Source organism: Pan troglodytes, chromosome 6, assembly GCF_028858775.2.
Source record: "Pan troglodytes isolate AG18354 chromosome 6, NHGRI_mPanTro3-v2.0_pri, whole genome shotgun sequence".
NCBI lineage: Eukaryota > Metazoa > Chordata > Mammalia > Primates > Hominidae > Pan > Pan troglodytes.
Genome location: NC_072404.2, coordinates 137,280,857 through 137,304,199, shown reverse-complemented (window position 1 = coordinate 137,304,199; position 23,343 = coordinate 137,280,857). Strand labels below are relative to the sequence as shown.

At 37.3% G+C, this 23,343-nt stretch overlaps 1 protein-coding gene across 4 annotated transcripts in view; it reads right to left on the bottom strand.

The window, feature by feature from the left end:
* PTPRZ1 (protein tyrosine phosphatase receptor type Z1) overlaps nucleotides 1-23,000 on the bottom strand; it is a 190,407-nt gene extending 167,407 nt beyond the window's left edge. Inside the window, exon 1 of one of the 4 annotated variants that reach the window (XM_009454089.4) lies at nucleotides 22,443-23,000. In XM_009454089.4, the coding sequence (XP_009452364.3) occupies nucleotides 22,443-22,500 (58 nt within the window). In that variant the 5' untranslated portion in view covers nucleotides 22,501-23,000. The remainder of the gene's footprint in view (nucleotides 1-22,442) is intronic. The other 3 variants (XM_001144786.6, XM_003951117.5, XM_003951116.5) reach the window with 3 other exon arrangements.
* Nucleotides 23,001-23,343: the final 343 nt, after the last annotated feature.

The window sequence follows — 23,343 nt, the reverse complement described above, 5'->3', positions numbered from 1 at the left end:
ATCTATAAATGAATACTCATAGAAATGGATATTTGATTGGGAAAATAGGCAGAATGACTGACTAGGGAGCCTGGTAACACTTGGCGAGGAGGACCCAGACAAGGGGCAGAAAAGGGGATTCTAACCTTCCAAGTGCAACGAAATAATATGTATCTGGGGAGGATAGGAGAAGAATACATCAAGGAAGAGGGAAGATGCTAAGCCAAACTTGTATTTCTTTGAGATCTGCCTAATATCTGAAGGATCTGGTCTTTTGCATTTCACTGACAATTATTTTCTTAACCTGTTTAGTGTACAGACTGTAGGCTGCCAATGCCTTTTATATCCTTTCCTCATAAGGCCAATCTGAGTCGTCTTGAAGACTCTCAAATGATCCTTTACGAATGAGAGATCTTTATTTCTAGTGTGTAACACTAGAAGATTCATAAAATTGTAGCAATGTTTACAATAAAATAATTTATAAACTAAGCCTTTACAACTTGTATTAAACAAAATCTTTACTTTCTCCTGTAGTTCACATTTCCTTTAGAATATTATTTTACATCTCTCTTAATAAAAATCTAAGAAAAAAGGCATTGCTACTTTTGTTGCAAATGGTCTGCAAAAATTCTAATTAGCTTATGAGATCAATTCTACCCAATACTATCAACTTCCTGGAAGTCCCCTTATTTCTTAAAAGCCTACAATTCAATAATATATCTCCCAAAAAAGAGAAATAAGTATGATTACCCTACACCTGCAAGACTTAAAGAGGGTAGGGGAAACAGTACTAGAAGAGAACAGACAGGAGAGACAGGTCATAGCTATTTTTCTCATTAGGGTCACAGCCAGAATTTCAGGCCAATGCCTATTTTTATGGGCTCCAAAAACCAGGGGCACATCCTCTGTTTTAGAAGAGAAAGAAATAATATACCCTTTTAAAGCATTTGGATATCAAAATAGCTAAAGATTGTTGAACAAAAGATATAAACAATTTTTGCAAATAAAAGCCTTCAGAGGACACATTTTCCTTCTGTCTTCTCTTCTAAGAGAGGGATTATCATTTTTAAAATTAAGGTGATACTCTCAAGTAAGAACTAACTATGATGACATTTAGCGTATCTTTCACTTTTAAAATCTATCCACTTCCATAGTTATAAATCCCAAAATTATCTAAAAAGTTATATATGACAAAGACAATGAACATAATACACCTTCCCCCAAATCCAATAAAGCCTATCAAAATCCAAGGAAATGGTCAGGGGGAATCCAAACTACATATCCTTAAGACAAATAATTCTAATAATCTATAGGCAAAAGAGCAATGATTGAATGGGATAAAAGGCAATTTAGGACCAGGTGTGGTGGCTCACACCTGCAATGCCAACATTTTGGGAGGCCCAAGTGGGCAGATTGCTTGATCTCAGGAGTTTGAGGTAAGCCTAAGCAACATAGCAAAATTGTGTCTCTACAAAAAATACAAAAATTAGCCGGGCATGGAAGTGTGTGACTGTAGTCCCAGCTAAACGGGAGGCTGAGGTGGGAGGATCACTTGAGCCCGGGAGGTGGAGGTTGTGGTGAGCCAAGATTATGCCACTGCACTCCAGCCTGAGTGACAGAGGCAGATCCCTTCTCAAATATTAAAAAAAAAGCAATTTAAACAAAAGATTTGTACAAAAAGCAGTTCACAAAAGAAATGGAAACAATAATAAATACCAATGTAAATGTTTAACCATATTATCCATCAAATAAATGTCAACTAATGTATTAGTTAGTGGTGTATTAGAGTGGTGTTTCTGTTCTTTTGGTATGTTAAGCATTTAATGCTGGGAAGGGTTTTGGCAAAGGGGTCCTTCCGTATACTGCTGACAGGAGCACCAACTGGCACCTGCTTTTCAGAGTGCAGTTTGACAATGTGAATCAACAGTCTTAGAAATATGCCTAACTTTGTGGCAGAACTTATCCTTCTAAAAATTTTTTCTAAAAAATGATTAGATAGTAGGAGTTAAGGACTTGGAATTCAGACATAGATCTGAGTCTCATGTCAATCAACCATTTACTAGCCCTGTGCACACAATCGGGTTGTTCAACACTTTCTCATTTAACCTATTATAAGTCTAGACTTCCTCAGTCATATCCCTGAAGGAGGATAAAGAAGTGTAGCTACCTAATAATATCATTATATTCAGTTGAAAAAATATATATAAGATAATTAAAATACTATCTGGAACCCTATAAATACTTAGGAAATCTTGGCTATCATTAAGAAGTTGTTACAGGGGAACCAAATGTAAGATTATTCATGAATGCATTGTGAATAACAGAAAAAAAACCTGTCAAAACATATTTTAATGAAATACTAGTTTGACAGTGATTGCCAATTGTTCCCCAATAACCATTTCCCCCATTTTCTACAGTCACAAATTGTTTAGCTGAGCACCTGGCCATCCAGAATAAATGCTAAATTTTCCAGTCTTCTTTGTGGACTTGTGGCTAAGTTCTGGCAAACTGAAGAGTGCAATTTCTGCATTGTATTTGTAAAGGGAATACACAGGCTTTGCCATTTCCCCATTTCTCCATTTCATTTGACAGAATACTGACAGGATTGTGAACTAACCAGGAAATATGGAAGAGAGTAATACTTCCAAGACAGTGAAGCAAGATAAAAGAAACTTGGATGTCGACACCACGGTGCAAACCATCTTGACTGACTTTGTAAAAGAGAGGTCCACCAGTCTGGACTGACAAGGAAAAGAAAAGAGAAACAAACCTATTCTTGTTTGAACCACACAGCCATTTGGGGTTTTTTTGGGCATGCAATCAAACTATATTCTAACTGATACAGTGACTAAAAATAATGTTTAACGACATGACGAAGTTTCAGTATATTTTAGATTCAAAAGGCAGATCACCAAGCCATTTGTATAGGGCAATCATTGTTAAAAATGTACACCTTTCTCTTCCTCTCTCTCCCCCTCCCTCCTTCCTGCCTCTCTGTGTGTATGTATGTGCATGTAGAAAAATGCCAGGAAAGAAGTTAAATAAAATGTTAAAAATTTGTATCTCTGATGGAATTGTGGATAAATTTTATTTTATATATTTTATGTTATTTCTGAATATTTGCAATGATTGTGTATAATTTTCTAATCACAAAAATATTTTTCAAAAAACAAAGATACCCACTACCATGCAGAAAATGATATATTTGGTTGAAAAGCTAGCATATTGCTAAGTCTTGATATATTATCTTTATTTTCAGGTAAATCCTAACTGCCTTATTATGGAGAACTGATTATTTTCTTAAGAGTCACTGCAAGACATTTATATAAACATTATATATATATATATATATATATATATATATATATATATATATATATATGAGATGCTTGAAGAACTCTAAGATATATCAGGCAGAATGATTTTGCCCTTTAAATGGTGAAACTGAAAAGCCAAATTTAATACTTGTGAATAATCTTGTTAAATATTAAAGATTCAAATACATAATTTTTAATATATTTATTTTGTTGATGGAGAGAAAATTAAAATACTCTTATGGTCTAATACCTCAACTAGTCAGAGTTCTGTGTCTCTTCCTTTTACCAGGCAGGTACTAAGTTTTGAAGATTTCCTATCCCACCACCCCACCTCCTCTTGCAGCCATCAAATATGCCAAATCTGGCATAAAAGAAGTGACCTTGAGGTGGAACTTTCCGTTCTTTTCTCAGTAACACTAAATGCTGTAACATAAAAAAGCAGGGACCATATGTTTTGTAAGAAAAAAGGTTGTAACCAAATAATTTTATTTGCATCCAGGTTGTCTTGCACATGTGAAGAGAAAAAAGACATAACATATATGTCTTACACAGAAAACAAGTTATCTAACAACACTTCAAACAATTACTTCAAGGAACAGCCCAACCCCAAATGCTAAAATTATGGTATAAAGCAACAAACTATAAGCGCTAAGACATAAAAAATACAAATAATTTTTGTTAGGCTGGCTGCTGTATGACTATCCAAAGAAAATGTAAAAAACAAAAAAACTTAAGAACATTCTGTATTTAAAATAACAAATTTGTATTTACATTACTAAATGACAGTGACAGAGAAGTTAGAGGGAGCTGGAAGAAAGCTGCTGGTGGTGGGTGGTAATGCATTTCTTCTCTGCTGTAGTGCAGGACTCAGAAAACAGTTTCACTTTTGACAATGACAGAAAAAAAACTTAAGGCATTTTACTAATGTCTAGAATAATTAAAAATGTGACCTAGAAATGATAAATGCAAAGACCAGACAGTGCAGAAAGCAAAAACCAGAGAGTATGTAACACAATTAGTATGGATAAATATGAAAAATCAAACAAGATGAAGAAAGAATGTTGAAAAAGTAAACTAAGATTTCAGACAAGGTCAAAAAATGTGATTATATGATGTTTGCAAGGTTCATTTAACATTAATAAAAAGTTGCATAAAATGTCAAAAATAAAATGACAATGCAAGTTATATATGGCAATACAAGCTAAAAAAAGAAGCAGTGATATCAGCCAAAATAGGATTCAAGCAAAATCAAACTAAAAAAAAAAAAAAAAAAGAGGTTGTTTTATTCAACAAATATTTACTAAGCACCTATCATATACCAGGCATTATGCTAGGGTCTGGGGCTCCATGGTGAACGAACACAAAAGCCTTCAAGGGGCTTACATTCCAATGGGAAGAGATAGAGAATAAAATAATTTAGAAAAATGCTTGAGTGATAAGAACTAAGGAGAAAAATAAAGAGGGGAAGACAGAGGACATTTGAGAAGAGAGGTAGTTGCAATATCACTGCAATGTGTCCAGGGAAGTCCTCAAATGAAAAAGTATCATTGAACAAAAACCAAAGGAGGTGAGGAAGTGGATCATAAATAATTATAAAAGAAAGGCATTCCAAATGGAGAGAACAGCAACAACAAAGGCGTTGAAAAGAATGTGCCTTGGTGATCCAGAAAGGCTAGGAGGACAGTGAGGCCAGAAGAGGGGAGTGAGGGGAGAGTGGAGTGGGAGGTCACTGAAGAAGTAACAGGAGAGCTAAGCATGGTGGCTCAAGTTTTTAATCCCAAAACTTTGGGAGGCTGAGGCAGGAGGTTCACTTGAGTCCAGGAAGTCAAGACTAGCCCAGGCAACATAGATAAATTCCATCTCTACAATAAATTTGAAGAAAAAAAAAATAGCCAGGCATGGTAGCACATGCCTGTAGTCCCAGTTACTCAGGAGGCCGAGGTAGGAGGATTGCTTCAGCTTAGAAGGTCAGGGCTACAGTGAGCTCTGATCATACCACTGCACTCCAGCCTGGGTGACAGAGGGAGACCTGTCTCTAAATAATAATAAAGTAATTTTTTAAAAAAATAAAAAGAGAAATAATAGGAGGCCAGAGCATTTGGGGCTTGATGGACACTTCATGAGTAGAGATTTTTGGCTTTTATTCTGAGTTAAACAAGAAATTGGAGAGTGACATAATCTGACTTACATTTGAACAAAATCACCCTGGCTGATTTGTATGGTAAAGTAGGGAGACCAGCTGGGAAGCCAGTGAAATAACCCAAGAAGACATGATGCAAGTGTGGATAGGTGGTAGCAATGGATGGAGATCATGAAAAAACGTAACCCAGGAGCAATACTGACATTTGCAGTGGAAGATTAGGTGTAGGCTGTAAGAGAGATGGAAGAATTAAAAGTGGCTCCAAGGTTTTTGTCCTAAACAACTAAGTGCAGTTGTTATTTATTGGGATAAAGAAGACAGTGGAAGTAGGAGTTGGGATGGGAGGAAGATCAGGAGATCAAGTTTGAACATGTCAAGTTTGAGAACTGTGTTACATATCTAAATGGATAGTTGAATATATGACACTGGGGTTCAGGTACAACTTCTGGTCTAGAAAGACAAATTTGGGAGTTATCAATGTAGAGAATACAGGGATGAGATAGTCATGCAAATAGTGTAGATGCAAAACAGAAGTAGCCCAAGGAAGAACTGTAAGGACTACAATGTTTAGAAGTTGGGGGGATGAGAAGGAACTAGAAAAAGAGATTGAGGAAGACAGTGGAGTACAATGTATGTGCTAGTGAGATGGCAGGAAAGCCAGACAAGTATGGCATCCCGGAAGTCAGGTGAACAAAGCATCTCCAGAATGACACAATGATAACAATCGAAAGCTCTTGGTAGGTCCATAAAGTGAGGACCAAGAACACCGAATATTGGATGTACCAACGTCAAAGGCACTGGTGAGACTGATAAGGTATTTTTTTTTTTGTTTTGGAATGGTGGGAGCAGAACCCTGTTTACACTGAGTTCAGGAGCAAAGGACAGGAGAGAAAATAGATAGTGACTATAGAAAACTCTTCCCAAAAGTTTAGCAGGCAATGGAAGGGGAGAAATGTGGAAGAAGTCAAGAGAGGAGTTTTTGGTTTTGTTTTATTTTTCTCTAATGGTAGAAATAATAGCATGTTAAGAAACACCTATTATTTTAACCACATTTGCTGATTAACTTATCATATGCTAAGCTAGTAATTTGAAATAAAACACCAATGTTTCAATTATGAATGGATATAATGCAACAAAATTGAATTTTGTAACTAAAGATGTGACAGTCAGCTGTAAACATTCACACAAAACCTTGCTTCAGGATGGCAAGAAGTCCTTCCAAAGTAATTTATGGTACCTTTGTCTACATTCTCTAGTATTTTACAGCCCTTCCTGCTTTTGCACAGAAGATATATCCTTATCAAAAACTTCAGAAGCCAAAGTAAATTTATCCTAATACAAAGACCATACATAGTTTTATGACTAATACCGTCTCCAAAGGACCATAACTACAATAGCTAAATTTTGTGCAAGGCTTCTCATACTGAAATGTTTGACTCAGGCCTCATTTTAAATACTTTTTTTTAAAAAATAAAGCCTTTTGAAAGTGGGATGAAAGTATTCATTCTTAAAAATTAATTTTAAACCTATATAATTCCTTTCTGTGCTCATAATTTTAAAACTTCAATAATTTAATTCATTCCCTATATAATTGTGTTTTAAAACCTGATTTATCCAAATTAAGTCCCGCAGAAGCCTTAATCATTCCTTATAGCTATTTGCCAATTCTTCATTAGACCAAATATTGCTGCTTTTAGCTATTATGTAATAAAATAATGGATTTTAAGCTTTTAATAACATAGCTAATATTCTATCAAACATCACTATTTCAACAAGTAGTCTGTTTTTTAGTGTCTCTTAATTAACGTCTGAGCACTGTAATTACTTTCCTCAGATGTGTTGTTTTCTCTTAATTATGTATTTCTTCAATTATAACAATTACATTTTGTCCTGGCATATTAAAACAAACATTTCAAAATAATTTCTTAAATCACCTATTATTCAATATTAGTCAAATTCACCCTAAGTTAAAAATAATGGCTATTCTTTCAGTGTAAGCAATCACATATTTTGGTGGATCCATTATCCTAATTCTAATTCTGACAGGGATAAGTGTTTTCTGAATTGGATTTTCCTATTGTTTTTCACAGAACTGGGCAGTTACAGAAGTTTGTGTAAATAATTTCCATTTGTCTATTAGTCTCACAACTATTTCAGCCATCTTTTATTGAACATAACACTACCTTTGATAGTATTCCCCTAAACGTTTGCCCCATCTTGACAGACTTTTATTTTTCACAATCTATTTTTTTCACAGTCCCTTACTGTTTTACATGTCTTACTGGGGAGTCTTCGTCTATACTCTAAACAATGTCAGCAGCCCAAAGAAGAGAAATTGATTCTTGACACAAAATGTATGGTCTCAGAATGTCACGCAAAACCCACCAAGCAGGGCAAGGCATAACTCTAATATTCCTACATTTTTTAAGACTTTGAAGCATCAAAAAACACTGTCTCTCGTTTCTAAGGAAAATAGGTTTTCCTCTACAAATCTTTTATGCTGCTCAAAAATTTTAAAGCATTCAATCCATGATAAAATGCTGACAATACAGCTATTGACAGCAACAGGTAACCAATGGCTGTAAAATATACAGTGCTTTCTCCAAGCTTGAATCAAACAGGATCTCACATATCTCAGATCTTGTTCTTGGTAGAAAGGGATAAAAGGAACTGAGAGAAATGCTCTTGGCTGGCACTAGCTGGGGTGTTGGAGGGATGAAGAGGTGTTAGCGAGAGGGATCCGGTATCTTTTTGTTTCATTAAAACCCCGGCTTGACAGGAAACATGGGGAAAACTTACCCATAGAAATGGTGCATCCGCTGTGCAGGCCAAAAAGTAGATTCTCCCACCGCTACTTAGAATAAAGAAACTTATAGTTCTCTTTCTCTCGTGTTTCTGGCTACAGTCATCTTTCTTCCCTTCTTCTGCATTCACTATTGTACTCTATTCCAATCACTTAATTTTCTTTCTTAAAACTCTGAATGCCATGAGTAAAAGCCCTTAGGAAGTTGTCCATGATTGTGTGCCAATTCAGTTCAAAATCTATATAGACTCTTGGACCTGTTAAAATGAGAATGTGATTTGATTGACCTACTTTCTGTTTACCTTTTTTTAAAATAAAAAAATTAAGAGGGATTGAGTGAATTTGAGGGTGAATTGAATTCTAATTCCAAATGCTGCAAATGTGATCTCAAGTTGCTTACTCTGCCAAATGGGGGTACAGAATTAGTTGAGGTGGTAGCAACGTTTAACATTTGATTAGGCAGAAATGATTGTATTTTCTATTTTTCAAGTGATCACTTTTGAAGTAATTTCACTCACTCATTTATGCCACAAATATTTACTGAGCACCTACTATATGAGCAAGAAGTCTTTAGAGCCCAGTGGCTATATCCCATGAGGAGACCAGACTCCTTGAAGATACAGTCATGGAAACAACAGACACGCAATGTGAGTGCTGTGCCATCATGGGTGAGATGATGTTTCCCTTCCTGTGGAAGGGGACAATGATGTGTTAGAGAAAGTTTCACAGACAAAGTGAAAGACAACAGGAATGCATGGGGCCCAAATCCACCCCAAGACGAGGAAAAGATTGAGCCAAAGGGAAGGAGCACACGTGTGGAGATTCAAGTAAAGCTGGACAGGTAGCTTGAGTTCAGGTTTTGAAGCACTTTGCATGCCCTGGTAAGAGTATCACATGACATCAAAACTCAAAAGAACCTATAGGTCCTTTCCCCTGATGAGTAGAAAAAACATAAAATTTTGTTCATTATTTTCTCAAAGGTTTCCATGGATGGGGACCCTGGCATACCTGTATTGTGTTTTGTTATTAAAGTCAGTTGTAGAATTGCCTTCTGAGAATTACAGAAACACATTATGTAAAAGGAAAGTCCTAAGAATCTGATTCCTTAAATCATTTCAACAGTCATTGCTACAAACTTGCAAAAAGTCTCTTAACATTGGCCTTAGGCAATAATTTATGTCAAATAAGTAATAATTATAAAGTGTTTATTGAACAGTATATATCTTGGCAAGAAAGTAGGCTGGTGAAGATTTCCTACTCTGATAGTAGATGGGTTTGTTGTTATTTTTATGGCTGTGTGTGTGTGTGTGTGTGTGTGTGTTACATTTAATAGAGTGGAATGTTTCAGCTGTGTTTTTGATGAACTAACGTATGTGTTTGGGATTTTTAAGTGAATGAACAAGAACATATATGATATATACAAAACTTTCCATTCTTTATTACTGAATACCAGATAAAGACCCTGTGAGGATTAATCAGTAGGAATTTAAACTCCAGTCTACAGATCCCAGGTAGGATTATATGTGCACATATTAATATTTTCTCACTGAAACTTCATAGTCTGGCATATTGGATTGTAACAGACTGCAATAATCAAGCATAATTACTTCCACACAAAAAAGTCTATATCAATCTTTTCTTGATGACCTATTTTCAGTGCGTTTTCCCCAGTAGCGCAATCACCCAAACACATCTCCAGCAAACTGTGTACTACAGTCTCAAAGCCTCATGTTTTAAAAACCAGCACTCCCCTTGTATTTAAGAGTGAGAACTCATCGCATAAAGATACACTTCCTCTGCCAGTAGAAGACCCAACCCATGTCACCATAAAAGGGTTTATATGTCATTATCATTAGCAGAGAGACTATTTGGCTGAATATTTGATCTTTGCTTGCCTGAATGCCATCAAGTCTAATACAACTTAGACTCTTGTGATGTTTGTAAAAATTATAAGTGTTTTTTTTTTCCCTCTCCAAATTGACAGATGCTATAGAATTCTAATTTTAAAATGTGAAGTAAAAGAGGATGTCTTGAAAAGCTCCTTCCAAATAGGGAATTGAAATACTTTCTTATGGGCATTTTGCCATTTTGGGGGTGGGGAAGGGTTGGTATAACATTTTGAATAATTTATTGAGAAACATGGAAGCATCTTGTGTTTTCTTGATTTCTTATGCCAAGAATACTGAATAGTTAAAAAGTAATGAGAAGTTAGGAGAAAATAAGCTGGACTCACAGGTAAGACAGAGGCATCATTGGATACATTCTTGTGGGATGGACGGTGCCCAGATGTGCTGTAATTTAAAGGATTTAATGGCAACATACACTAGCCACTCTTGGCTAATTAAATGTGATTTCACGCTTTATGCTTCTTTCACAGGGATCCATTTTTCAGACAGCATTGCCATCTACGTTCAAAATTCTCCAGAGTGGCCAAAAATCATATGCATCCTAAACATTCTTGGAAATTTTGGCACCAAGAGTTTACCTTTGTCGCAAAATAGCAGCTGCTACCACCAAAAATTAAGGCTCAAGTTGGGATAGACTTAACTGTGGAAATTATGTGACATTTTTCTAGTGGTTGGTGTTGAACAGAACATATAAGAAGAGTGTTTTAACATACACATTTTGCTTATATCTTTTCCTACTTACCCAATTATTTTGAATGTGATAAAGTGGAATGCTGGGGAACCCTAAATGCATTTTGGAGACAAAAACCAACAAACTTCCATATTCAAGCTTCTCCTTAACCAAATAACCTAAAGTGAGTAATACAGGCTTATTGTTATTTATTGTTATGTTTCTTGAATGTAGTAAAAATGACGGGGAGGGACACAAAGGAGGCTCGTAATACTGAATGCAACTGCAAATGTTCCATCCATGTTCAAAAGGAAGAAGTGCTGCTCACATGCTCAAAGACTTTTTTAAAAAAATGAATTCATGTCTTTGTCTTTCCTTGTTCTGAATTTCCACAGACTTAAAATCTCATCCAAATAGTCTAGCATTTACATTATTATTCTCTTTTCTGGTATGCTCCCACCAGGGTACAATTCATATCTGTAACCAGATTAACTCTTCAAAGACAAAAAGAATTTATTAAAAAAGACCAAGGAGAGTGTGGAGCACACAGTAAATGTTCAACAAACATGTGCTGAACTGAGTTTCACTGCTCTAACTGGGCCCAAACCCTTTGGAGAGGGCTGACAGTGTATTCAGGTCACAGGAAGAAGCGGCATTCTTTCTGTCCTTTATGTTGGAGGCAGGAAAATGTCAGGCTCAAAATACCCAGGATATATGCTACAATTAAACATAATGATGTTTCCAAAGGATGTAATCTTTTAACATTCAAAATAAAGCAGTATCAGTTTTTAGCAGCAGGAAAAAAAATGCATATATATGAAATATACATGTGCATTTGTGTATATATATGCACTTACATATATGCATTTATATGTGTCCTTATTTAGGTGTGTATATAGATGCATATATGCACATATACATATATGTTTCCATATAACGTACTTATATAATTGTATTTATATATATAAACCATTACATGTCATTTCCCCACCTGAAAGCCATCAAAGGAAACTTTACAGTAACCAAATACTTCTATTGAAAATTGATTCAGTCATACTTTTAAAATAGACAAAAGTTCGGCATTCAACTCATATATAGCACATGTCTATATTTTTTCATTACATAAGGAAAAAATATGCTTACATTTCAGTCCTGACAGCTGCTGCCTTCTCTCTTTCCTAAACTTAGTAATTGATTAATTTACCAATTCATGTATCTTAATGTATCTTAAGAGACATAGAGTAAACAATCCTATGTATTTTTCATGAATTAAAGAAAAAGCTGGCCAGGCACAGTGGCTCACACCTGTAATCCCAGCACTTTGGGAGGCTGAGGAGGGTGCACCACCTGAGGTTGGGAGTTAGAGGCCACCCTGACCAATATGGAGAAACTCCATCTCTACTAAAAATACAAAATTAGCTGGGCATGGTGGCACATGCCTGTAATCCCAGATACTTGGGAGGCTGAGGCAGGAGACTCACTTGAACCCAGGAGGTGGAGGTTGCAGTGAGCCGAGATCGCGCCATTGCACTCCAGCCTGGGCAACAAGAGTGAAACTCCATCTCAAAAACAGCAGCAACGAAAACTGCCAAAGTCAATTTTTAAACAAATTCTGAGAAGCCTAATCTATGCATTATTTTCCATTACACTATTTTTATATAAAATACAAGTTGTAAGCAATTTACAAAGATGCTAGTTTATGGACATAAATATGATGGCCTTCAAGTAATCTGAACTTGTGGTTAAGAAAGCCTGTGTACTGGCAGAATGCTGGCTGAAATGTCCCAATAGTACATGTGTTCACTGTAAAAACGACAAATACAAGGCTTTGAAAGGTGAATGAAGTAGGTAGTTTTCATATTGGCATTTGATAAGATTAACCTGAAACTATAAATATACTAAAATCCTCCTTTAAAAAAGTTTGCTTGTTTTAGTTAAGTTGTGACTCTAATCTCTAAAAAAAATAATCATTTTTAGCAGCACTATTTCCTCTTATTTCTACTCAAGGCACTGAGTTAATCCGTTCACAGAAAATGTCTAGAGTCAATTACTGCCTTGTCTTAACAAATTAAAGAGTTTCACCATTCAATAAATAATCAGGTTTCAAGCGACCATCCTCTGTTTCTCTCTCTTCTTTCTTCCCTCCAAGTTATCAACTTCTGTGGACTTGTATGTATTTGCTACCTTCTCTTTTCCTTCCTGGATATTTCTCTGATTCCATGTGTTCCATGCTACATCTTCACCTTCCCAGAGAAGACACTCCCTTAAGGATCACCAGTGACTCACTCCAGAGAATGGCACAATGTCCTACCAATTATACCAATTACATTCATATCAAGTGAGATAATGTATCTGAAAGTGCTTGTTAAACATTAAAGAATTCTATAAAGAGGATGATATTATTATATCCCAAATGATCTATAAATTTCCACTGTGACTGCCACCGTGTAAGAGGCTTTTAACCAAGCTTCCTGATTCCCTGTCTCCCTCGGCTTCAATCCATCCTATGCTCTGATACCTGAGTTATCTTCCTAAAATAAAGAGATCTATTCCAGTCATTTCACTGCTCAAAACCCTTTAGTAATTTCCCATTGTACAATGAATAGATTTCAAACTCAAAACTCTTCAACTGGCCATTGTAAATCCTACCTACCATTTGAGACCTTTTACTGTTATACTCCTCTCCCCACTGTCCCCTCCCTCCAATTACCACGTTCTCACTTTCAGTCCATGTTTCTCTGCATGCCAACCTTAATGCCTCTGATGCCTTCTGCTCCCATGGTGACCCCTGAAGCTCTATCCATTTATCCTGAATGGTCTATATCCAATCCCATCTCCTACTAGAAACCTTCTAAGAGGTGAATTTAAGACTAAATATATCTCCACACAGCTCACAGTCTCATATGCCAGAAACTCCATCATGTATGAGACCTACTTACGTATGCATCTTTCTATCTTGTAAAAGTTCAGCTGGCCATGAGAAGAATAGTCTCTCTGGAGGAATATTTATCCCAAGGAAGATGCTCAAAAATGATTCATTAAATTAATTTGTACTTGCATCATCACTACTAAGTATATTAATCGAGTTATTTGAAACACCTAGAAAAGTTCATTGTTAATTTTCAAATGGAGTTATTGGTGCTTTTCAAATACAGTAAAAAGAAATAGCCTATACCTGATTAATAATTTCACAAAAAACACAAATTGCTAAAATGAAAAAGCAATAGCTGAATCTTAATATCTATTTCATAACAGTAAACAAAGAGCCAAGTTCTAACAAATTATGCATGGAGAAAGAAAATAAATAACAGAGAACAAGAATATGTGTCATTGATGAAATGAACGATATTATGTGCCTGTGTCTGGATAAATGTCACTTGGAGTCCCCATCTCGGAAGCTGGTTCATTTATCCTCCTACCAGCTGATAGACTTGAATCTTTGGACCCACTCCAAGACTGCCTGGCCTCCTGAAGTTTCCCTGGCTTTCAAAGACTATGAGGTCAATCACCATAGAGCATACTCCTCCTTCTAGGGTTACTCTGAAGCTGAAACTGCCTTAAGAAGAGAGAGAGAAGGGAAAATTTCCAGGACCTTTGTCTTGTGGCACTAGCTTTGTTTTAGGACAGCATAAGACCTGCAAATATCTCCACCTTAAGAAAAATGAACTAAGATTAGTAGTGTCATGAAGTTGGCCTAGATCTGTGGTTTCAGTCCCAGGCTGTGCTCTATAATCACCTGGAGAGTTTTAAGAAAATGTCCATGTCTGGGCTCAGCACCCATACATTATGAAGTACTTGATTTGATGCCCAGGCATCAGTATGATTTAAAAGTCTCCCAGGTGCATAGTCAGCTTGGGCTACTATAACAAAATACCATTTACTGGGTGGCTAACATAACAGACATTTATTTCTCACAGATATGGAGGCTGGGAAGTTTAAGATCAAAAGGCCAGCAGATTTGATTCCTGGCGAGGGCTCTCTTTCTGGATTGCAGATGGCTGCCTTCTTGCTGTGTCTTTACATGGTGAATAGAGAGAGGATTCTGGTCTTTTTCTCTTCTTATACAGACACTAAACCCATCAATGACAGCTTCACCCTCATGACCTAATTACCCTGCAAAGGCCCTATCCCCAAATACGATCATAATGGCAGGTTAGGGCTTCAACATGAATTTTGGAGAGGACACAAACATTCAGTCCATAACACCAAGTAAGTTCAAAATGCAGCCAGGATTGAGAATTATCAACCTAGATAAATGGTTGTCAGCGTTTTTGTGCACTAAAACACACATGACAATAATATCCCACATGCTCCTCAAGGGTATCCTTATGCTCCTTTGGGCAGATCATGATTTTGCACAACTCTGTGTAGCAGCTGAGATAATACCACCTTGACATATCCTATTCAAGAAAATGTGTCAGAATGCAAGTGGGTAAAAATTTAATAATAGAAATAATTTTTAATCTGATGACAATATGAATAAAAACCATTAGAAAATCTAAAAACTTCCTTATATCTGGCCAGCATGTTCTAAGCATGTAATCAAGACTCTGGTTATTACCATGATCTCTGCTTAAAGGAGTCATTTTAAAAATCAATGTTTTATTTTATTCCTACTCAAGGTACTGAGTTAATCAGTTCAGAGAAAAGAGCTCATAGTGAGACCCATCCTTAGGTAAATACATTAGAGCTTTAGGATTCAAGAAATAGGCAGTTCAGTCAGTGACGGTGAAAAAGTAGAAAATTTATCCAGTAAGTGCTAAAGGGGAAGGCAGAGAGAGGGTAGAATGTTTCTCCAAGAGCAGGAAGATATCTGTATTCTCATCATAGTTATGGATATTCTAACAGAAAATCCTTCTTTCTTACTAATGAATAAATTATTTCCAAATACCCAAGTACTACATTTCCAAGGAAACTTGTAAAAAAAACTATCCCCTGTTAGCGTGCACATAAATTGACTTGTACTTATTGAATAAGGCCAAAAACTTCACATTAACCAGTACCCAAAATAACTGAGTTTACTTTAATATCTGTGGGCAAATATCAGAAGGGGAAAACAAAGACAATCAGCCCATTTTACCACACTGGAATATTTAGGCAGAAACATCTGTCAACTCATACTTTAAAAATTATGTTAACTACAAAGACCCCCAAATGATATTAACAAAGTAAAAATATTTTTAACTAATGGTTTCAAATAGCATTAATCTCTTCCCTATCAAACTTTTCATCAAGGTGCTGAGCAAACTTAAGTTTATTTAATTATCTTAAACTCATGCTAAAAGAAAGTGAAGCTGAAGAGGAAATAGCAACAAAAAAAGAAAAAGAAAAGAAGGAAGGATTAAAGGAATGAAGGATAAAAGGAGGAAGGGAGGGAAGAAGGGAGGAAAGGGGAAGGAAGGAAAAATAGAAGGAAGGAGGGAAAGAAAAAAGGAAGGGAGGAAGGTAGTTGAGAAGAAAATAAAGCAAATATCCTAACAAAAGATCATCTCCTTTTTTTCTGCTTTTGACTCCTATGAAGATTTTTAACTGATCCCATGCCCCATTCCATTTGAATTCAACTCAGTTCAAATATTTGCTATGTGCAGAGTTAAACTTGTGTAGCACATCCTCTCTAGGATTAATGATAAAACTACTGACAAACTCCAAAAGCACGTACATCCACATGATAAAACTGCACTTCCCATCATTTGCCTGGTTTTCAAAACTGTTTTGTGCCACTATCTCTTATGGCCTTCTTGACTAGAGAAGACTTAAACCAATATGATAGCTTTTGGCTGACTGAAAATACAGTGTTCATGGGCTCAAGATACTTTATTTACTCATTACTGACCATCCTGCATCCCTCATTGCCCTCTCCTCCCCAGCACCAGAGCAGCACAGGCGCATGCACTTGTACACATACAAAGTGGCACACTAGCTGACTTGATGTTCTGGCCCCCTGGGATGTATCCAAAACTCATTGGTGCCAACTCCTCTAGAATTAAAAGCTCACTCAAGACTGCTTCTGTAAGTACACACTCAGTATCAATCACAGGAACTTTATTTTCCATGCACAGATAGTGTCTGGATCTATGTAATGCTTGTACAGGCATTAATCACATTCATGACAGCTCCAACCTCACAGAGGATGCCTATATGCTTACGTGTATTTCTGGGAGAATCAGTGAAAGTGAAGTTCGTGTACCAGAAGTGACATTAAAGATGGACAGGTCAAGGTGAATGCTGACCTTACTCCCGGACTGAGATCATAATCAAAAGAGGGAAAGACCAGTGAAAATTGGCCAGTCTCAACAACAAACAACTATTTTTTTTTTCTAAGAAGCTTCATGGTACAATCTTTCTGTAACCTTATACATTAAAGATTTATTGGCACCTACTGTAAGTGCTAAGTTCAAGAATGCAATGTTGACTGAATTTTTCATTGAATTCTTCAATCAATGAATTTAACAATGAATGAATGATGAATGTAAGAATGGATTCTTTACCCTCAATGTGGTCGAGTCAAGGAGACAGATACGTTGAAAAACAATACGGTGGATAACAGAACAAATTATGGAAAATGTACTATGGGAGCAGAGCACTCACTCCCGAACCAGCAGTTAATCTCTTCTGTTCAACCTCAGTCCATAAAGGCTACAAAGTGGCCACTGAACTCTTTTCACCTATTGCTGCTCTACCAAAGGCCCCATCATGTTTCTAGGATGTTTGCAGGCTAACACAACACAAACCATAACTAACTCACATGCACGAACACTTCAAACAATTTCAATGACTTTAGAAATTTTTCTAGTTGAGTTGATGACTCCTCATGAGTTCTGTCAATCATTATTTTACCAGCGTTTTTTGTTGTTGTTCCAAAACGACACTGCCAGATGGAGATGTTCCATGTCTGCACTGTCCCATGTGGTTGCCACTAGCCACACAGATTACTGAGCACTTGAAATGTGGATAGTGTGATTGAGGAACTGAATTGTTTTATTTTAATAAATTTTAAATTACATAGCTGCATCTGCCTAGTGGCTATGGTATTAAACAGGACATTTCTAAAATATAAGTGTTTTAAGATTGTGCTATATGATACTTTTTCTTTCTTTAATTTCTTTAAACACAGAGAAAAATTGGCTTCCTTTTGTAACCTGAAGTTACTTCTAGGAATTAATCTCAATAAGACACTAAAAGTTGAAATACAATTTAAATATATATTATATATATATATACACAAACATATATATACACTTTCATGTATATGCATATATATACATTTATATATGTATATACACACATATCTCTCTCTTGTTTAAATTGGCTCTGACTTTTACCATTGGAATTCTTAATGGAGCAGGAAGCATTTTAAAATATTTGAGAGTTAACATATTCAACACATTAAGAGATATTTGGAAAAGACTTATTTTCGACTAGTTGTGAACAGAAAAAGTATCTTTAAAACAAGATTTAAAGAAAGTTTTCATTGTGGGATTGAATCAGATTAACTGGGTTGTGAGCATCATGAGTTTTAAGTCTCTGTATGTTGATGCATAGCTGAATTATCAGGGCCTAGCATGGTGCCTTGCAGATGTTGGGCACTTAGTGAACATCTAGTGAATGAGTAGTTAAAGTAGCATGGCTGGAACGATTCTGTATCTGGATCACAGTGATTGCTACATGACCATATGCATCTGTGAAAACTTTCAAGATGGTAAAAATGTAAATTATGCCTTAATTTTCAAAAAAGGATAAAAAAGTAATACAAGAGTACATGGGCAAAATCATGAAAGGGATCCTCAGAAAAGCAAATGGGACTGTGAAATGTACCATCACATCACATGTAAGCAAGCTAGTGAATGCCAAACAGCAAATTGATCCTGGGAATGAAAAGAGGAAAAGCCTCAGGCTCTGGATTGGGAAGGAATACACAGGCTGAATCAGGATTTGTGATGTTAGGCAACTTATCTGAGTTCTCTGTGCCCGGTTCCCTCATTTGTAAAAGATGTAAGATGAAAACACCAATATCAAAGTGTTTTGAGGAGAATGAAATGAGAAAATGTACATAAAATGCTCAGTGCTGAAACTGCACCTAGTAGACACTTGAGCAGATGGTAACTGAAAATGAAACACAGGCTCATCTTCTTAATTATGCCTTCCTTTGAGATCTTCTGGTTCTGACTGAGGGGGTTCCATTTCCATGCAACAGTCTGAACGGTCAGCAAATGGGTGGTCAAGTAAATCTCTCACTTTAGACAGTACTCAAATCTTTTCGGAGTTAAAGGGAATGAGAAAACGCAGCTTATGCTTCCAGAAAAACCTGAATTTTTGCCAGAAGCAAAATTCCCACAACATAAAATTTTAAGCAAGATCTTGAATCTCTAGTGCAGACATGAGAGTAGAAATGAATTCATCAATGAAATGATTTCTCCTCGCAAACTTCCCTGACTGGAAGCAACCACAGTATATGAAAAAAGGAGAGAGAAATGAAATAAAGAAAATTGCAACTCTGCAATCAAAAGGAATTAATTTTCTGAATAGAGGCTAGTTATTATTTGGGAAAAAGGCATGAATATTTTTTATATGTGGTTACAATTTGTTTTCAGAGGATAAATAGATCAAACTGAGAGTCACAACAAATTGAATTTCATGGACTCTATAACCAGCATCAATTGAGAAGTTAATTCTTCCAGAGGAGTTGGGTATAATTTATTGTTAATGTGGCTCTTAAAGCAGTAAGATGTGACTGAAAAGTTCAGAATCTGATTCATTACATATTTAATAATATACTTAAACATTTGAACTTAGTGTACCTTGCAGCACTATAATTCACTTAATTCAAAGATCCTGAATTCCTTCATTAATTGGAAGAAATTATTCCTTAAAAGCTCTTAGAATATCTACCTCTCCTCTATGACTCATAGTTAAGCCTCCTTACAGGAAAGCCACTTTAGTTTTTCCCATAAGATATACCTGTTCAGTGGGTCAAGAAAAATTTGTTTTGGTTCATGTATTCTGATAAATTTTTTGTCTGGAAAGTTATTTGAAAGAAGCAGTTGGTCTATTATGTCCAGTTCAAAACATCAGGACATTTTAGATACAAAAAGATCCGATCTGATCACTAAGACATTCTTAATTGCCAATAATCAATATCTTAGTGAACTCTACAACTTGTTCCTGGATAATGGTAAGAATGACAGCCTAATGTTCAAATTGTATTGAGCTGTTCTCCTGTACAGCAAGTCTTAGTCAGTTGACAGACCCTTACTGAGCACTTAATACATATGTCAGGCTACCTCATTGGCTCTAAGAACACTGAAGATGAGGGGTAAACGCATCCACAAACACTGAAATAGGTGCTGAGTGAAAAATAATTGAAATGGAGCCTAACTTTTTCATTTGAAGATAATGTGCCTCACTTTTTCAAAACATACTGCCCCAAGATCAAGATATTTATGTTACTTGATGTTGCCAATACCTGCAGGTCAGCCTGTTGGGAACTGTGTAAAAGGCCAACTTTGTTAAAATGGTGAGGAATACAAAAGTAGTCACCTTCTAGTCTCAACAAAACTCACTTGGAGTTCCGATGCAAGCTTACATTCAGTAGCATTACATAAGCTTGTGATAGTCTTTAAAAGTTAATTAAATTCTTTACACTTAAATTTTACATCACCAAAGACTTAAAGAAAATGTCCAACAAACTGAAAACTATACAACCAAAGATAGGCTACAAATAATGCTTTACAGAGAAAAACCTTTGCAAATGTGATATATTTAGTATATTGACATAATGGAATATTACTCAGCCACAAAAAGGAATGAAGTACTTATACATACTATAACATGGATGAAACTGAAAACATTATGCCAAGTGAACAAAGACAGACAGAAAAGGCCAAAAGTTGCATGATTCTATTTACATGAAATGTCCAGGATAGGCAAATTTATAGAGACAGAAAGTAGATTAGTGGTTGCTAGGAGCTAGGGTCATGGAGAATGGGGAATGGCTGCTAAGGAACATGGGGTTTCTTTTTGGGGTTATTAAAACATTCTGGAATTAGATAGTGGTGATGGCTGCACAACTTCACGAATACACTAAAAACCACTGGACCATTTTAAAAAGATGAATTGTATAATGTGTGAATTTTATCTTTTTTTTTTTCAAAAGGATCCACAACATGCTCTGGGCATCTGGTTTTGAAGACATACAAAGCAATACTCTCTGGTTTATTTCCTTGCTACTGTGATATTTACTTAAATAATTTAATTACTAAGAGGACCTGCCTTCATTGTTAAAATAGATCTATAATAGAAATGTGAATTCAACAGGTGTTTGATGACCACGTACTTTTTAAAAATGTCTTCCCCTCTCCAGAACTGACTATAAGGTTTTAGAATCAATGGAGATCAGAGATTCCCCTGCATGTCTTATGTGTCAACTGTGCATCATATCACCCCAAGCACTTTCATAAAGCCTTTGAAATTTAAATTATGTCCATGTGTGTGGGGGTCTATGGGCAATTATCACCGTATTTGCAATGTAATTTTCATTTATTAGAACTTAAAAATAGTTTCTGTTTGTAAAGGTTACTGTGCCAAGAGCAGCACCATCTATTGGATGAAAATGTACGCTTAATATCTACTCTATTATGAACCATCTAAAATTTAAAAATTGGGAGCCTCTGAAAAGAATTAAATATGTGTACTCACAAAGCGAAGTACAACACTTTGTAACTTTCAGGTTAATGCGTAAACCCATTATATTCTATCGCGATGGAAAATCATGAAGGAAAAAAAGCATTTCTTTAATAAAACGCAAAAGTCCAATCTTGCACTTATCGAAAATGACTGGAAAACTTGAGTCTGCATCGCAGGTAAAGGGAATGCTTAAACTGGCTATTGCAGAATGCAATTTCAGTTTTAAATGTAACCTGGAGGGTGTAGATGAAAAATGAAATCTATGAATAAGTATATCAACCTGCAGCTCTCCTCTGACTTTGGCAGCACTGACCAAACCTAGAGGTTTAGATGGAACTTTTTTTTTTTTGTAAGTAATTGCCCAGACTTGAATATGACTAAATTGAAAGTAATAAAAAAAACCCTGAAAAGTCAGGTTGGTGCTTGTGCCTGTTACTACCTTTCAGGTGTGTGTGTGTGTGTGTCTGCAATTCACATCAGACACGTGTACTTTCCATTTAAGCCCATCATACCTGTAGCATAAAAATGAACAGCAAAAAAGACAGTACAGTACGCAGCGCCACACCACAGCTGTATTTCTGGTCATTTATCTTCCTATGTATATCTAAAAGGCGATTTCTACACTTTGCAAAAGAGGAGAGAAGAACGGTGGCGGCAGGGATCCGAGTAGCCCTCCGTCTCCAGTAGCTCCGTCTCCTGGGGCCCGGGGCACGAATGCCCGCGGGCCGATGAAAGGGGCGAGGGCGCGGGGCGGGGAGGGGGCGCGCAAATCCCACGCAGCTGCCTGCACCGCGCGGCCGCCAGCTCCGTGGGAGCCCAGTTGGCTGTCCCTTTTCCCTCCTGGCTAGATGGCGGCGGCGGCAAGTCGCGGACACGCTGAAATGCTCCCACCCTCATCCCACCGATCCCGGAGCTGAAACCCCACCGAGCTCTTCTCACTCACCCAGGCGGCAAACACAGAGGAGCTGAATGCAAGCGAGGAAACGCTTTAGGATTCGCATTTCCAGACGGTCTGCGGCCCCTCGCCGTGCGGCTCCTCTGCTTCTCAGAGTGGAGAGGGAGGGGGAGCGAAGGAAATGTTTTTTTTGTTTGTTTGTTTTAATCCTCCAGTGTATAGATCGAAGTGAGATCGTGCGTGCGTATGTGTGTTTGTGTGTGTGTGTGTGTGAGAGACAGAGAGAGAGACAGAGACAGAGACAGAGAGAGACAGTCAGAGACAGCGAGAGAGGAATAATCTGGAGAAAGCCGCACGGTGGTGGGGCCCGGGGCCGCTAGCCGAGGCGCATGTCCTCCGGCGTGCGGGACTTTGCCTCTTTCGCCGGCTGCGGCGGCCGCGGTCTGAACGCTCCGAGAGCAGCGAAGCCTCAGTGCTGGGTGCGCGCTCCAGCCCGGCTGTGCGCGCCGCGACTCCTGGAGGGGGCGGGGGCGCAGGACCGCTCCGCTGGGAGCGTGCCTCGGACCCGGGGTCGCGCGGGGGGCGGAGGGGCGCGGCTGCCGCTCTGGGTCCGGTTCCCAGGGTAGCAATTCACACACCGACAATCCTCCCCCTGTCCGCTGCCAGTGGTTTCGCTGCCCTGGAGTTAGAGGGATCCGCTGGGGTTTCCAATGCTCGCAGAACATTGGAACTCCTTCATCACTTCGGAAGGGAAGGGAAGGGAAGGCCGGACACCCATTGTCCCGCACAGCCAGAGGCTGACCTTTGGGTTTCACCTCTAAGAGTTTTTTTCATTTTATTGTTTTCTGCAGATGCTTAAGTGGGTCCAATCAGAATGTGGTGGGGGCGCCTGGGTACATTGTTTCCCTCCCTTTTTTCTTTCCATTTTCCTAATAAAGCAGTAGACCCC